The sequence below is a fragment of the Lissotriton vulgaris genome, chromosome 5, assembly GCF_964263255.1.
Source record: "Lissotriton vulgaris chromosome 5, aLisVul1.2, whole genome shotgun sequence".
NCBI lineage: Eukaryota > Metazoa > Chordata > Amphibia > Caudata > Salamandridae > Lissotriton > Lissotriton vulgaris.
Window position 1 is genome coordinate 597227810 of NC_141693.1, and position 15695 is coordinate 597243504.

Here is a 15695-nt window from a genome sequence, read left to right on the forward strand (position 1 = left end):
TGGATGGGAGGCCTGAGTTTCAAAAGCCCTGGCAAGGCTGTTCTCGGGGCTGTATTATGGATGTTAACCTAAGAAAGTTCGGATTTTTACCCAAGGGATTGCTTGAGGCAGAGAGGCGATGGGGAGGGTGCATCTGAACTTTGGTTGTCTTTATCAAAGTAGTGGTACTAAAGCAGACGTTAGAGCCAACCGCCGACTTAACCAGAGATAGGGTATTCCCATCAGCTTGTCCCGCACGTTTGCTCTTAAGGTTATGTTTTCCAAGAAAGCCTCCTCTCCATTTGTCTTGTGTCCACTCTCAGTATTGCTGTGGCATAACCCAGCCGACATATTGAGGTCAACAGGAGAATCAGGGGATTCCCATGCCCAGGAATTGATGCAGTCACTAGCTTCCCAGGATTCTTTAGATTATTAGTTCTGGATTTGATGCCATCCATTGCGCCCTCTGCCCAAGTAATTAAATAAAAGATCAGTTGTGGTAGTAAAGTTGGTTTAACCCCCTAGTTTCTCTAGTTTTCAACCAGTAGCGGATAACATCGATCGGAAATCAGCGCAGTTGGCAGAGCTTCAGTCAAGACGAGATCGGATCCTCAGAGCACCTGAAAGTAAAGTAAAGTTCAAGTCTCACTGCTTCCCACAGGCTCCGTAGAAGGTAATGAGTAGAGATATGTTGCAACCTAAAGACGATGGCCGGTCGCAGCCAAAACAGCAGCCTTTGCGTCTCAGCTGTCCCCCAGTGCACCTGTGATTGACCTCAGCATCTGCATCAGTCTTTGCAGCTTGCCTCACCTCTTGCGCTCATCAGAAACCCTCCGCAGCTGTGTCCCCTCAGTGCACCCAATCAGGCTGATCATGTCATGCAGGACAGATAATCTGGCAAACCGCACAGCACTACTCCAAATCAGCAGGGGCCAAATGCAGCGGCATCAGGCAAGGTATGTCAAAATGCTGATGTGTAAATTATTGTGCAAGAGTCATGCTGGAGGGTAGGGACATGATTTAGCTTGTTAAGAAATGAGATGCAGCTTACAGCCGCTACTACGCTCTTGTTGCAGTGTTCCCACTGCTGGCCGCCATATTGCCATCCATTATTTAGCAGTTTAAACAAATCTTGGACATGGCTTGTGCTGCAGAAGAAGCATCTCATGCTGATAGTGACCGTCTGGGTCCGGAGGTCAGTAGATCTTCTGGCCAATGCTAATTATGGCATTTCACCTAAGTGGTATTGAGTCATCATACTTTGTACCCTAATCTGGGGGAACTCAAAACCTCGTGAGGCCCGCTGAGGAGGGCATACTTTTTGGAGATCCTTTTGTGAAGAAGTTGGATAAATCGGTCAAAACCTTCACTGGTTTGGATAGTGCTTAATGTTCAGTCAAACACTTTCTGCTGGAAAAATGCATAGCTGGGGGCACTTTTCCCCACTCTCAAGTCCCCAACCATGACCCCAAAAAGCATCAAGGCTTGCACCAACAGGGAGTCAGGCAGGTACAATCTTTTCAGCCCCAACCTTTTCAAGATTCAGGGCTACTGATAACCACATCAACAGGGGAAGTTTCAGCTCCAATGACAGGTTCCACATACCTAAATTTGCAGGGGAGTCATATCACTTTTTCCCAGTAAGCTCCAAGGGAAAGGGTCAGGGCCAGATAGATAAAAGAATTTCTACACCATGGGTGCGTGCTCTGCCAAGATGCCCCCTAATTCTGGAAAAGGTCAGGCTAACATATGAAGTTCTTTGAAACACCACAGCCAACATCACATCTCAGAACCTTGTCTATTCCTAACAATGTAGTCTGTCTTGGGGCAGGCTATTTAGAAGCTGCTGCAAAAGCAGGCTGCACAAGCCTCTTCCCTGAACAGGGGAGACTTTTCAAATGATATTTTTCTTGTTCAGAAAAAAGAATGAGACTACTGGCTCATGATAAATCAGACGTCAACAGCTGGTTACTTAACAGATATTTCAGGAGAGAGGATATCTATATTTCTATATTTTGAGAGATCTAAGGGAAGAATATTGGATGGAACACCTAGACTAAAAAGATGCATCCCTAAGGTTTCTGTATTTCCTCGGATACTGATGGTTCCTGCTGTACCAAAGGAAGTGTCGGACATACCAATTCACCTCCCTTTATTTCGGCAGATTCTGGATGTTGAAAATATCTTTCCCTAGAGAAAGAGCTTCACGTATGTAGATACTTAATCATTATTTAAGTCTAAAAGGTAACCAACATAAACATAGAAAAAACAGATATTGTCAGGTTATTAGAATTTTTAGGGAATGGACTGGTTTCTTGCGGATTAAACAAAGTGCTCTGAAATTGGAGGGCTTGGTGTGGTAATTTAGATTTTTCAGGAGTATTAGATGTTAGCACTTTCAATATATAAAATAGGTGTTTTAATAAACCGATGCAACATTGAGGGCTAGCAACAGAATGATAATGCTATTTATGGGATATTTTTCATGGGTCCGCTACAGTATGCTGTCTCACACAATGCAAATCCTAAATATAAGGCAGTGAGACCACCTTGCCCTCATCCAGTATAGGTTCCATTTAACAAATCTGTTTAGTTTCTTCACCTGACTTAGTCAGTGAGTTAGATGGATATTGCGTGAGGCATGAACTGAGAGCTACAGTTTAATTTCATCAATAAGGGGGCTCATAAGCATTTAAGATGTTTTGGAATGTAGAGTTGTGGAACTTAGTCACGTTTACAACTTTTTATTGAAAACCTACAGACCATGCCTCTTTGCAAATAAATAAACAAATAAATAAATAGCCATTTATGAACGGCAAATAGAATGGTTTAATTAGACCACATACACCCTACCTCAAGTAAAGGATGGAGAAATTGAATGTTTAAGAGCTGAATTTAAGAATCCCAGATATTCATTCTGAAACATTCAAATATAAAGTATGCAATTATAGTTTTGTTTCGTTTTGTTTCAACTGAACGATGCAATGTTGCTAGATTAATAATATGGGTTGTAGTAGGTGGTGAGAATGAGGATAATAGTACAAAGAATGAGGATAATGGTAAAAAGACTGAGCTGGATTTACTTCTGCATTATATTCCTAGAATCAGGGATTCTGGGTTAACTCTGAATGTACCTTTGAGGGCTTTGATTTTCTCTTTTTGTAGTAATGTTTGGTTGACAAAGTGGTAATATACAGAAAAAATTTAAAGTAAGCGATCCAATTAAACTTTAATGTTCTATAAATGTGTAAGAAATAGCACTACAACCATTTAGTTCAAGCTTAAGTTAATACAGAACAATTGACAAAACTAACGGAAGGACAGAGGCAGCAAAGGACTCACTCGCAATACGCAGTGCCTCATGCTCGGCCAAACAAGTGGTTTCTTCTGAAGTGCTTGTACTCTGTTGCGCCTTTCCATCCTCCATATCCCCTGCCTGCATAGTCCTCTCTGTGTGGAGGAGCAAAACTATCATGTTGTGATCTGATTGGACGATGCTAAAATCTAAGCAACAACACAGGTGTCCATGAATTAAGTTCCACAGCTAAACTGTGTTTCTAAGCTACTTTAAACCAAAAATAATTGATTCAGGTGGTGTACATAAACTTTAAACGCCAGCTTTCCTTAGCACAACAAGGTAAGAAGTAAACAACACAATACTGTTTACATGTAGTACTGAGAAAACAAACAATACTTTGGTGGCAGTGAAATAAGTAATAAAATATATAACTCTTGTAGAGAAAAGCGTCCCACGTGATTGTTCTTTTAATTTTGTTTACATTCAAGAGTGCGTACAAATACTGGAAAACATTTACTTCTGTTAAATTAAAAAAACTAATAATCAAAACGGCTAAAAAGAAGTCCTGTGCATTGTTTAAAACAGATGTGTTAAACAAAAAACTCAATCTTTAAGAAGAGCAAATTAAACGTACTGATTATTTCTTGGATGGCTGAGCTGGTGATTGAACAAATACAAACAACTGAAGGAGTTTCAGACTAATCAGGCAGTCAAACTCATCTCCAAAAAAAAAAAAAGGAACACATGCCCTCCTGCCTGTAGTGGAGATAGTACTACCACAAACAAACCAGGAACGGTTACTCACCTGTAGTAGCTCATTTGTTCCATAAACATCCATCCATACAAAACTACACTGTCTCTTGGGATGGAAGAAGAAACTGTGCATTAGTAAGTTAAAAAGTAAGTTACTCACCATTGGATGTGATCTTTCTGGTGGGCACAATCTAGCCAGACTCCTCCACTTGTGAATGCCCCCTCCCTAGGCACTATACTGGACATCAAACGTGTCAAAGGTTGCACTATTCACTTCACCTAACACTATTCACAGAAGCAATGACACTGAGCGGTATATAGGTGCCAAATCTGCTCACTGTAGTCAGTTTTCCTTGAAACTCATCTGCACCATCAAATGTAGATCTGCTGTGACTGACAGATTGCACTGTTACAGTGTGGAAAATCTGCTTTGAGACCTTTTGGAAGCCTAAATGCCTAATGAACAAGTTACGTACCTTCTGTAACGATTTATTTATAAGAAACATTTACATATTTCTTTCAGATGACCCTTTTATAACTGCAAAGAGCATGGGAGGAGGGAGGAATATGAGAATAGATAAAGTAAGTAACTTGTTCTTCTTATGGATATATCCAACCACAGATACATTTAGAATAGATACCAAAGCAGCATTTCCTAAAAGGTAGAGTGTCTAAGGAGTGGACTTACCCCAGGATCTCCTGCAGCACAAAAATGGGGGAAATGGCACTCGCTGTGGACTTGATTATTGAGACAATATTATCTGATAATGGGGGAAGGGGGTGGGGGAGGAGGGAGGACAGATGTAGCAGCCTGGCAGATGTCCAACATCGGAACACTTCTCACCAATGATACAGTGGCAGCCTAGGCTCCAATGGAATAAGCTCCTGGAAGGCTCCTTAGCCAGAGCTCAGCATGATTAAATACAGAGATGAATCCAAACGATTAAAAGCCTCTTCTGGGCCGCCATCTTCTTCCTAGCATCAGCAAGTCAATAAATACTAATAATCTTTGTGTGTTTGATGGAGAAACTAGGAGCAGAGGGATGTACAGTGCCCTGGGACGGCCAGGAGCTGTCAGATGCAAATGAGCACTGTAGTGTTGGACGGCTCCCGGACGTCCAACGCAGGCAAGGGGTTAAAAGCGAGACAATCGCTCAAGGTCAAATTACTAAACTGGCTATGTAGACCAATTAGAAGGACGCTATAAAAATAGCCCCCAAAGAGGTTTGCCAAGCAGCTGAAACCTCGGAGATACAGGATTATTCTCTTGTTCCAAGTTCACAAGGCAGAGCGGATGAATTAGAACTCTACCAAGTCAGAGAGATTATTTTTCAGTATTTTATGGTCAGTGGTGTTTATTAATTTGATATACCATTGGTACAGAATGTCACGTCATTTAATGATACTTCCTAGGTAATCGGGGCCAGAATAAACTAGCTAAAAAGCAATTTTAGTTCCCTAAAGAACCGTTTATTGTTATATAACATTCCGCCAGATTCTGTGGGACACTGGGTAACCCCATTACAATTAATGGCCTGACCGCATCCATGGCATGGGAAACTAACATCCATCCACTAATAAACACACTAAAGGCAGATATCAGGATGTGGTCTGTCCACCCAGTCCCCAATGGATCACTCAGCCATTTTCAAAATGTCTCCGTGGCCAGTTTCTTAAATATAGAAATTTCCTCTTATACCTATAGCTATTATAGGGCTAGATTTAGGCAGGCCCAGCAGTATGCGAGTTAATGTCCCTAATTCGCCACAACCTGTGTGGCCCATGTTTCACTTGGTATTAGAAAACCTATGTCGGTGAAATGGAGTGTAATATCATCAATATAGTACTTTACAAAGCCACTTCTATCTTGGAGTATGTTGAGCAAAATTATTTTGTCTCTGCAGTATGCCTGCACTCTGAAATTGGTCCTCTTCCTTAGTAATGAATCTTTCCTCAGGTTCAACTGATGTGAGGCCCAGTTTAAAGTCTGCAGTTTTTCACAGTAGAAATATTATTCTGCAATTAGCGATTATATGTGGCAAGTTGTCCTTGCGGTCAAATTTATTTGTGAATGGCAATTGTGCATTTTGTTCGAAATGTGTTTCTGGCAGCATAACATCTATGCTGTGTCTAAATAAATCTGTATCAGTTTCATCCTATTGTTTTTATATGCTTATAAGGTAGTACCCATTCATTTCCTAAACCTACAAGCGAATATATCATATCAAGTTAATTTTCTTTCTATTCACATGGCCTGTGCAAACTGTATCAAACAGAAGACTTTAAAACCTTTCTAGGTACAATCGTCATGTCCAAGGTAGTAGCCAGAAAATTAAAATAACCCCAACTTTGAGCCTCACCTCTAATGTCATTGGGTGAGCGAAGCAGGTAAGCCATACCCACTCTAGACGAAGTCCCTTATTAACGCCTTCCGTTCATCTTTGAGCTTTTCACTAGGGGACATCAGGAGAAAAGTGCCTAGGTTATGTTGTACCCATTCTGTTTTCCACTCAGTGTTGGAACTTGTTGAGTTATTCAAATAAAAATAATAAAATGTGTAATAGCAAAAACAAAACTAGAAGGTGTCGTAGGGGCAGAGCTTGGGTCAACGTGTGACTGCACACAGTCTACGTTAATACTGTTTAGGTGTCAAGCTAGATACTGCTGCAAGCATGGTTGGACGACGTCACAGGAGTCTGGATGTGTTGAGGAGTAGATGTACAATTAAATTACATTTTACACTTGTGTCTAATGTTCATATTTTGTGGTCATGTTTAGTTTGTAGCAAGAAACTACAATCAAGGTTATATGTCAATAAAACATTTCTGAATTAGAGCAAAGAGGTCACAAAAGACTGAACAAATCAAATGCAGAGAAAATCCGTTTTTCATCAATGTATTGCATTTTTGAGACTTGCATTTATACACCATTGACTGGTTTCTTGTCTAATGTGTCACTACTCTAAAAAGAACTCAAAGAAAATGCATGTAGTGGAAGGAATATGCTACTTACCAGTATGCATCTGTTCTTGGCATAGAGGGCTGCAGAGTGGTACATTATGAATAGATCGCCATCTGGTGTTGGGCTTGGATGATTGCACTTTGTTTTTCTCTTGGTTAGTCTTTTGTAGCTTGGTGACTCCTCCTTTGGTTGGTAGTGCGCATGGGCATCGGCTCCATCCTTAGATTGTTTTGCCAATATAGGGTTAGATGGAGTAGTATGATAGAATACAGATAGAGATGCCCATGTAAGTGTATCTAAATAAGATATTGTTGGAACAGACACAGGTTTCCGGGGAGGCTGGGAGGGCATGTACCACTCCGCAGCCCTCTATGCCAAGAACAGATGCATACTGGTAAGTAGCATATTCCGTTCGAGGCATATGGGCTGCAGATGGTACATTACGAATAGACTATATAGCAGTTCTCTCCCTAGCGGTGGTCGCACGTGTCTGTTGCAACTGTCTGACATAAAGTCTTTAATACAGCTTGTCCCACTCTAGCTTGTTGTGTTGTGTGCACATCTACACAATAGTGCTTTGTGAAGGTGTGCAGTGTAACCCAGGTAGCTGCTCTGCATATGTCATCTAGTGGAATGTTTCCCAAAAATGCCATAGATGCTCCTAGTTTACGTGTAGAGTGAGCTCTAGGAGGAACAGTTAATGTCCTCTTTGCTTTTAAGTAGCATATTTGAATACATTTTACAATCCATCTGGCAATGCCCGCTTTAGAGATGGGATTGCCCTTATGTGTAGGAGAAAACGCAACAAATAGCTGTTTCGTCTTTCTGAAAGTTTGTGTTCTTTCTATATAATACAATATTGCCCTTCTGACATCCAATGTATGTAGGGCCCTTTCCGCTACTGTCTGTGGTTTTGGAAAGAAGACCGGTAGTTCCACTGACTGATTGATGTGGAATGCAGAAATTACTTTTGGTAAGAATTTTGGGTTTGTTCTAAGAACCACCTTGTTTTGGTGTAACTGCATGAATGGTTCTTGAATCGTAAAAGCTTGTAACTCACTTACTCTTCTGAGTGACGTGATAGCTATGAGGAAGGCCACCTTCCATGTGAGGAATTGTATTTCACACCTGTGCATAGGTTCAAAGGGTGGTCCCATTAGTCTGGTAAGTACTATGTTGAGATTCCAGACTGGGGAAGGTGGCCGTCTTGGTGGAATGACTCTTTTGAGTCCCTCCATGAAAGCTTTAATTGCTGGTACTTTAAACAGGGAAAGATGTTGCCTGTTTTGTAGGTACGCCGCTATAGCTGTGAGATGAACCCTGATAGAGGTATATGCTAAGTTACATTGCTGCAAGTGTAGTAAATAGCAAATGATCTGTTTAGTGGATGCGTCCAGAGGGTTGATGTGATTACTGTTACAGTGTACCGCAAACCTCTTCCATTTTGCTGCATAGCATGCTCTGGTGGTAGGACGTCTTGCTTGTTTAATGATTTCCATACATTCTGGTGGTAAATCTAAATATCCAAACTCTATGACCTCAGGAGCCAGATCGCTAGGTTCAATTGTTTGGGATCTGGGTGCATTATTTCTCCATGGTTCTGTGTAAGGTGCATGGGTAATAATCTTAGCTTTTGATGTGGCACCAGTGAGAGTTGTAGTAGCGTGGTGAACCACGGTTGTCTTGCCCACGTGGGTGCCACTAGTATCATTGTCATTGAATGCTGTTGCAGTTTCCGAACCACTAATGGAATTAGTGGGAAAGGGAGAAAAGCATAAGCAAATCTGTTGGACCAATTAATCCATAGTGCATTGCCCTGGGACCGGTGGCGTGGGTACCTGGATGCGAAGTTTTGGCCTTTTGCGTTCTGATGATTGGCAAACAGATCTATCTCTGGTTGCCCCCATCTTTGGAAGAATGGCTGCAGTATCTGGTCGTGCAGTTCCCATTCGTGTACTTGTTCTGACTCTCTGCTTAGGATGTCTGCTATCTGATTTTGAACTCCTGGTAGGTGTTCTGCTAACAGATAGATCTTTTGAGGAATGGCCCATCTCCAAATGTCCTGTGCTAGTTTGGACAGTTGGAGAGAGTGTGTCCCCCCCTGTTTTTGAATATAATACATTGCAGTCATGTTGTCTGTTCTGATCAGGACTGCCTTGTTGGTTATTTGCATTTGGAAAGCTTTTAGTGCCAGAAATACTGCTAATAGTTCCAAGTAGTTGATGTGCAGTTTCTTTTGCTGCACACTCCATTTCCCCTGCACTGTGTATTTGTCCATATGCGCTCCCCATCCGGAGAGCGATGCGTCCGCTGTCAGTATCATTTGTGGAATCGGTTCTAGGAACGACCGTCCCTTGGAAATGTTTGTTGTGTTCCACCACTTCAGAGAGCGATGCGTACGGTCGTCTACCAACACCAGATCTGTAATCTGACCTTGAGCCTGATTCCACTGTGTCGCTAGACACTCCTGTAGTGGACGCATTTGTAGTCTGGCATGTGGTATTAGCAGTATGCAGGAGGACATCATGCCTAACAGCTGCATAAACACTTGTGCTGGTAGTGAGTGTTGTGGTTGAAATCTTTGTATTAACTTGACCATTGTCTGTATCCTGATTGGATTGGGGTATGCTATGGCTCCTTCTGTGTCTATAGTAGCCCCCAGGTATTGTTGAATTTTGTTTGGTTGCAAGTGTGATTTTTTGTAGTTTACCGTAAACCCTAGGTGGTGCAGCAATTGAATGGTCTTCTGTGTGTTGTGAAGGCATTCTTCTTGTGACTTGGCCTTTATTAACCAATCATCCAAGTAAGGGAAGACATGTATTTGTTGCCTTCTTAGGTGTGCTGCCACCACCGCAAGGCATTTTGTGAACACTCTTGGTGCCGTTGTGACCCCGAACGGAAGGACTTTGAATTGATAATGTTGTCCTTCCACTACAAACCTTAGGTATTTCCTGTGTGCTTTGTGAATTGGGATATGAAAGTAAGCGTCTTTTAGATCCAGTGTAGAAAGAAAGTCCCCTTTCTTCAGTAAAGGAAGAACCTGTTGGAGCGTGACCATGTGGAAATGTTCCGAATTTATGTATGCATTGAGAGGTCTGAGATCTAAGATTGGTCTTAGAGACCAGTCTTTTTTTGGGGATTAGGAAGTATAGAGAGTATACTCCTGTCCCTTGTTGATCTTTTGGAACCTTCTCTATAGCATGCTTTTGTAGCAGTGATAGTACTTCTTCCTTTAACAATGTCAGATGATCTTGACTCATTGGATGCTGTTTGGGGGGGATGTTTGGTGGGGTAGCTGCGAGTTCTAGGCAATAACCATGTTGGATAATTTGTCTCACCCACTGGTCTGATGTGATGTTTTCCCAGACAGGTAGGAACTGTGATAGACGTCCCCCGACCGGTGTTATGTGGTCTGGGGGAAGTTGTATTAAGTCACTGTTTTGGGGTTGGGGAGTTGCGGTTGTTATTATTTCCGCGACCTCTACCCTTGTTGTTGTTACCTCTGTAACTGCCTCTTGAATTACCTTTGGGTGGCGTAGGTGTAAAAGAGGTGGATTGCTGATTTGTTCCTGTATTTTTTGAGCCTCCTCTATAGGTGGATCTACGAAAGGAACCCCTTTGTGTTGGCTGTTGTAATGCTCCCATTGACTTAGCCGTTTCGGTATCCTTTTTCATCTTTTCTAAGGTCTCATCTGTGCTTGAGCCGAAAAGTGTTTTCTGATCAAAGGGTTGGTTCAATAAGGATGTTTGTACCTCTTGTTTGAACCCTGACACTCTAAGCCATGCATGTCTCCTTAACATGATACTGGTGTTGATGGATCTTGCTGCAGTGTCTGCCGCGTCCAGAGCGCACTTGATGGAAGTGTTAGTTATAATCCTTCCTTCCTGTATTAGCTGATCTGCCCTTTTTTGATGTTCTTTAGGGAGATGTGTGAAGAGTTTTTCTAGCTCATCATAATGTGCCCTGTCATATCGTGCAAGTAGCGCTTGTGTATTGGCTATGCGCCAGCTATTTGACGCTTGTGATGTTACTCTCTTCCCTGATGCATCTATTAATTTTGACTCCTTATCCGGTGGAGGGGCTTCTCCTGTGGATAATGGGTTTGCTCTTTTGCGAGCGTTTGATACTACCAGCGAGTCTAGGGGTACCTGTCCTTTGATAAATATTGGGTCCTTTGGAGCTGCCCTATATTTTCCATCAATTTTTGGGTTTAACACCCTAGCTCTTACTGGGTCTTTGAATATGTCTGCTGTGTGACTGAGAAGACCCTTCAGCATAGGTAGAGTACCTGATGTTCTTTGTGTATTAGGTAGTGTCTCTAATAAGAAATCCTCTACTTGAGGTTCTGTATGTAGGTCTACCTTATGATACTTTGCTGCTCTATTAATGAGCTGTACAAACCCTGTGTTATCATCAGGTTGTGAAGGCTTTGAGGGATATAACTCTGGGTCATTGTTATCATCTGACCCTGCGTTATAATTTTCCCATGGGTCATCCTCATCTGGGATAGTGTCATCATCCTCATGAGGTTCTCCCTCCCCTATATCACTGTCTACATCTGACTGAGGTGTAGATGGTCTTGGTGTAGAAGGTGGAGGAATATTTGGTATAGTGTGAGGAATAGGAGAAGAGGGTGTGACTTTGGGTCGAGGAGAAGTAGGAGGAGTTGTATTTGTCCCCATTGTTCTCTTCTTAGAAGGAAGAGGTTTGTCTTCAAACTGTTCATTCTTTCTCTTCTTCGTCACTACTTTGCCAGTTTGTGGATCGATAAACAAAATCTTTTGTTTCGGATCTGTTTGCTGCTCCTGTATCGGTACCGAAGCTTTTGGTTCCGAAAGGTGCCTTTGCTTTCGATCGTCAATGTTCGGTGTTTTCGGCACTGAGGATTTGTTCGATTCCGATTTTTTCGGTGTCGAGTGAGTCTTCGACGTCGAAGCATGTTTTGGTTTCGACATGGAATGCTTCGATGCCGAGCTTTCCCTTGCATGAAGCTTCGGTGTCGAAGTCGATGATTTCTCGGATCCGACATGGTGGGAGACCGAGAGTTTCGGTTTCAGTTTCGGTTTCGTTGCCGGGCCCGAAGGCGGGGCGTCGGAAACTTTTTTCTGTGGTTTGACCGGGCTCGAAGGCGGGGTCGTTACCGCACGGGGTTGGTTTTTTGGTAAGGGGACATCGTCACTCACGGTTTGTTGCACGTCGAGTTCCTCGACATCTGACTCGTCCCCTTCCGACCCCGACTGTTCTTCATGATCCTCTTCATCGAGGTGCTGATCCTCGAACAGCTCCGGGATCGCCTCCGACTGCATTCTGGAAACCTTGTGTCTTCGAGCTCGACGATTTCTAATCGTCGACTTGGAGGAGAATGCTGCGCAGGCCTCGCAGTCCCTGGATTCGTGTTCAGGCGATAGGCAGAGGTTGCACACCTCGTGTAGGTCCTTGTGTGGGAACTTAGCACCACACGTTGGACATTTCTTAAATGGAGTCCTTTCCATGGACTCCGGGCTTGACCACGTCGAGAATGGCCTCCTGTTCGTCGACGTAGATCAAAGTTTTTCTTTGATGTTGGAGTCGAAACGCGTCGGAATGGAAATGAAATCGCGTTCGATAACAATACCGTCGAATTGGAAAGGGAATACGCGCCGAAAAATCACTTCTTTCCGAAGTCGATCTGGAGCGCTTCAATCCTCATCCGAACCCGATGGCGGAAAAAAACAATCTAAGGATGGAGCCGATGCCCATGCGCACTACCAACCAAAGGAGGAGTCACCAAGCTACAAAAGACTCTCCAAGAGAAAAACAAAGTGCAATCATCCGAGCCCAACACCAGATGGCGATCTATTCATAATGTACCATCTGCAGCCCATATGCCTCGAACACTGTATTATTCAGTACATCAATGCATATTTCCAGACTCGTACCTTTAGAAATGTATAACAAAATCCGGCAGCTAACCATATTATGACCCCAATACATTGCCATTAGGTAGCCCTTCAGTGACCATTGGGTAATGAGTCAACTGACTTAGGTGTGGATCTAATAAAATCAATAGTAACTTGAGCAAATTCAAAGGCTGCCAAATAAGCCTGCACGGCACAACTTTAAGAGAGAATGAACTATAAAGATGCCCTGATGCATATCATGGTTGAAGTTCATTTATGCTGCAACAGAGAGAAGAGTCACTTGCTCATGATATATCTACTCTGACCAACCATGACACTTTCAGCTCACCACTACTCACAATACATACACAACCTATTTTGCGGTTAAACCAACAATGACCAAATTGCTAACTTGATTAAGTGCAATTACCATAAGGATCCTTGCTAAAATGTGAGGTTTATTCCTAGGGGGACAACATCTAAAGCGATCATGATGCACCATATCTCCAAACTACTTTGCATGTTTTCATCATCCATACCTGCCAATACAGACTAAGAAGGGAGCGCACATAAGGGCATTTTGGGTTCAGGATATATTAAGAAACAGGTCACAATAAACACATTCTTCAAAAATGTAAACAATAAATTTTCATCACAAACTGCTTTTATATAAATAAACCCTTGTACCGGAATACCGCATTTGCGACAATATGCATCCAAAGAGCCAAGCTGCAATAGATAAATTACCTTCCCAAGCATGTCAAGATAGCTATTCAAAGGTGTACTGTTGAACTGCGGTCTTCTAAGGATAACAAACATTCTACAATGTTTTATGTTTTTAACACATCATTGCCCTGAAAGCAGCTCTGGTGGACATCTACATTTTGTGTATAGCCCTTCACAGGGAATTACTCATTACTTTAGAAGAAACAACATTAATGTCTCTGCTTCTTACGTCTGCAACAATTTCAAATGGTTGACACGATCCTTGTATTAACTTTGCACATACAGGAGGACTGACCCTTTTATAGGTCAAGCCTAAGCAGCGCATGCTCTGTCTCTTTTGAGGCCTGCTGTATCTGCTCAATGCAATTTGAGCACGCCCACCATTTTTCATTTGTTAGTTTATGTGCAGTTTGGAAATGCCTTTGGCTACTGGCTTTCACCTCTGGCCATTTAGGATGGTTTGGGTTCACTACTTGATTCTTTAGCATTGGCTCTGTTTTAATATGGTCATGCTATTCAGCTATGCGAACAAAACAAACTCAGCCAAGGCCTGTAAAGAACGTCCTTATTTCATTTCTTGTTTCATTTTCCTTCCCTTGTCCACGGTGTCTTTGATGTTTCCTGTCCTCGGACGTTCCTTCCTCCTCCCTCCCTGTTTTTATTATTCGTTTGGTTTCTCTGTACCTTTTTGAAAAAATTCTCTTGGAAGATCAGTTCTAACATAAGTAGGCAGTGCTCTATTACTGCCCTCCACCACCGGGAATTTAAGCATTCACTTAAGAATTGGTCGCCATTAACTAAAGCTCAGGGATGTGGTCTGCTGAAGGCCGATTACTTGACAGCTAAAGGCATGCAAACTGGGCAGGCATCTAAACAGTAGGTCGGCCCAACTCCTGGCAGCCATGGAAGCATTTAGCATGCCTACTTTTCAAACTTACAACCAGGCCGGTGCCTCTTTTAGTCATTCTTGCTTCGCTAGTGTATATTTTTGCTATTCTGCTTACTGATGCCTCTATTTTAATTCTAGATTTTATCAGGTCGTTGAAACCTACTTGGCAGCCTCACTTTTACTTCCCAACATGGCAGACAAACATTTAATTTAATAGGAGAAGAGTTGGGATGGGGAATTGACGTGTTCCAGATGGCTCCCCTGTATTTCAATATTCTCTCATCAGCTACTACCAAATCCTGTTGCAGTTCACACAGCAGCTTAGCAAGCAGTTTTTACGGTAATCATGTGTGGAACTCTAAAGGGCCATGTGTTCGCTTCATGTCACAAGCATTTTTTGCATCCAATTCAGACCAGATTGCAGTAGGTGTGTGTAAATATGGATATTACTGAATTAATCCACTGTCGCAGATAACTAAACGTACCCTTGCCTGTTTTACATATGTGTTGTATTTCTCTTTTTCATTGGCCTTAACAGATTCTCGAATTTAATTGGAAAATTTTGAATACAATAAGTAGGAACAAACTAGGGCAATTGGTCTTTAGGATTGTTTTGTAATAGATAATAAATGCAAGCTTCATGGCATGGTAACTTGATTTTTATTTCTCAGATGCTAATTAGTTATATTTCATTGGCTACCCACTCGTGCTGGTACAAACAGTATCTTTAAAAAAGAGCAACGTTGAAAAAATTGCTAATGCCTTTTATTTTCAAAGTAGGCCTCTGTTCATTACACCTTTTTGCCATTAGTGATTATTTGCATAGATCTGGTGGTCGGCAAGTAGAAATGCACATAACTAAAAGGAGTAAAAGAATGAAAGACCTTTTGTGATAGTTGCTATTTTTGATTGCCTAATAGCAAAACTCATTCAGATGAAAGCAGGAACATGAAATGAAAACTTCAAAGTTAAGGTTAGCACAGTAAAAGAACCCAAATTTCCTTGTATTTTATCATTAGGCTCGTCATTCGACATCTAGCGTGGAAGCAGGTGTATGGAAATAATCCAATACATGGCTATTTTACACTAAGTATGCCCTACTTCCGCGTTTTTGATGGTGGACTTCTATTTCTCAAATTAGCTTTCTGTGAGTTTGAACAAAATTTTGATTTCAAAATTAGGTGAAACAAACAAAACATGTATTTGTCA

The 15695-nt window shown here is 42.0% G+C and overlaps 1 protein-coding gene across 10 annotated transcripts in view; it reads right to left on the reverse strand.

The window, feature by feature from the left end:
* The window catches only part of CCSER2 (coiled-coil serine rich protein 2), a 649443-nt gene that overhangs the window by 487356 nt on the left and 146392 nt on the right, over positions 1–15695 (reverse strand). For 3 of the 10 annotated variants that reach the window (XM_086922031.1, XM_086922030.1, XM_086922029.1), the window contains exon 3: positions 3322–3429. The exons of the other annotated variants lie outside the window; for them this stretch is intronic. In XM_086922031.1, coding sequence (XP_086778157.1) covers positions 3322–3429 — 108 coding nt within the window. The remainder of the gene's footprint in view (positions 1–3321; positions 3430–15695) is intronic. 10 annotated transcript variants of the gene reach the window in all.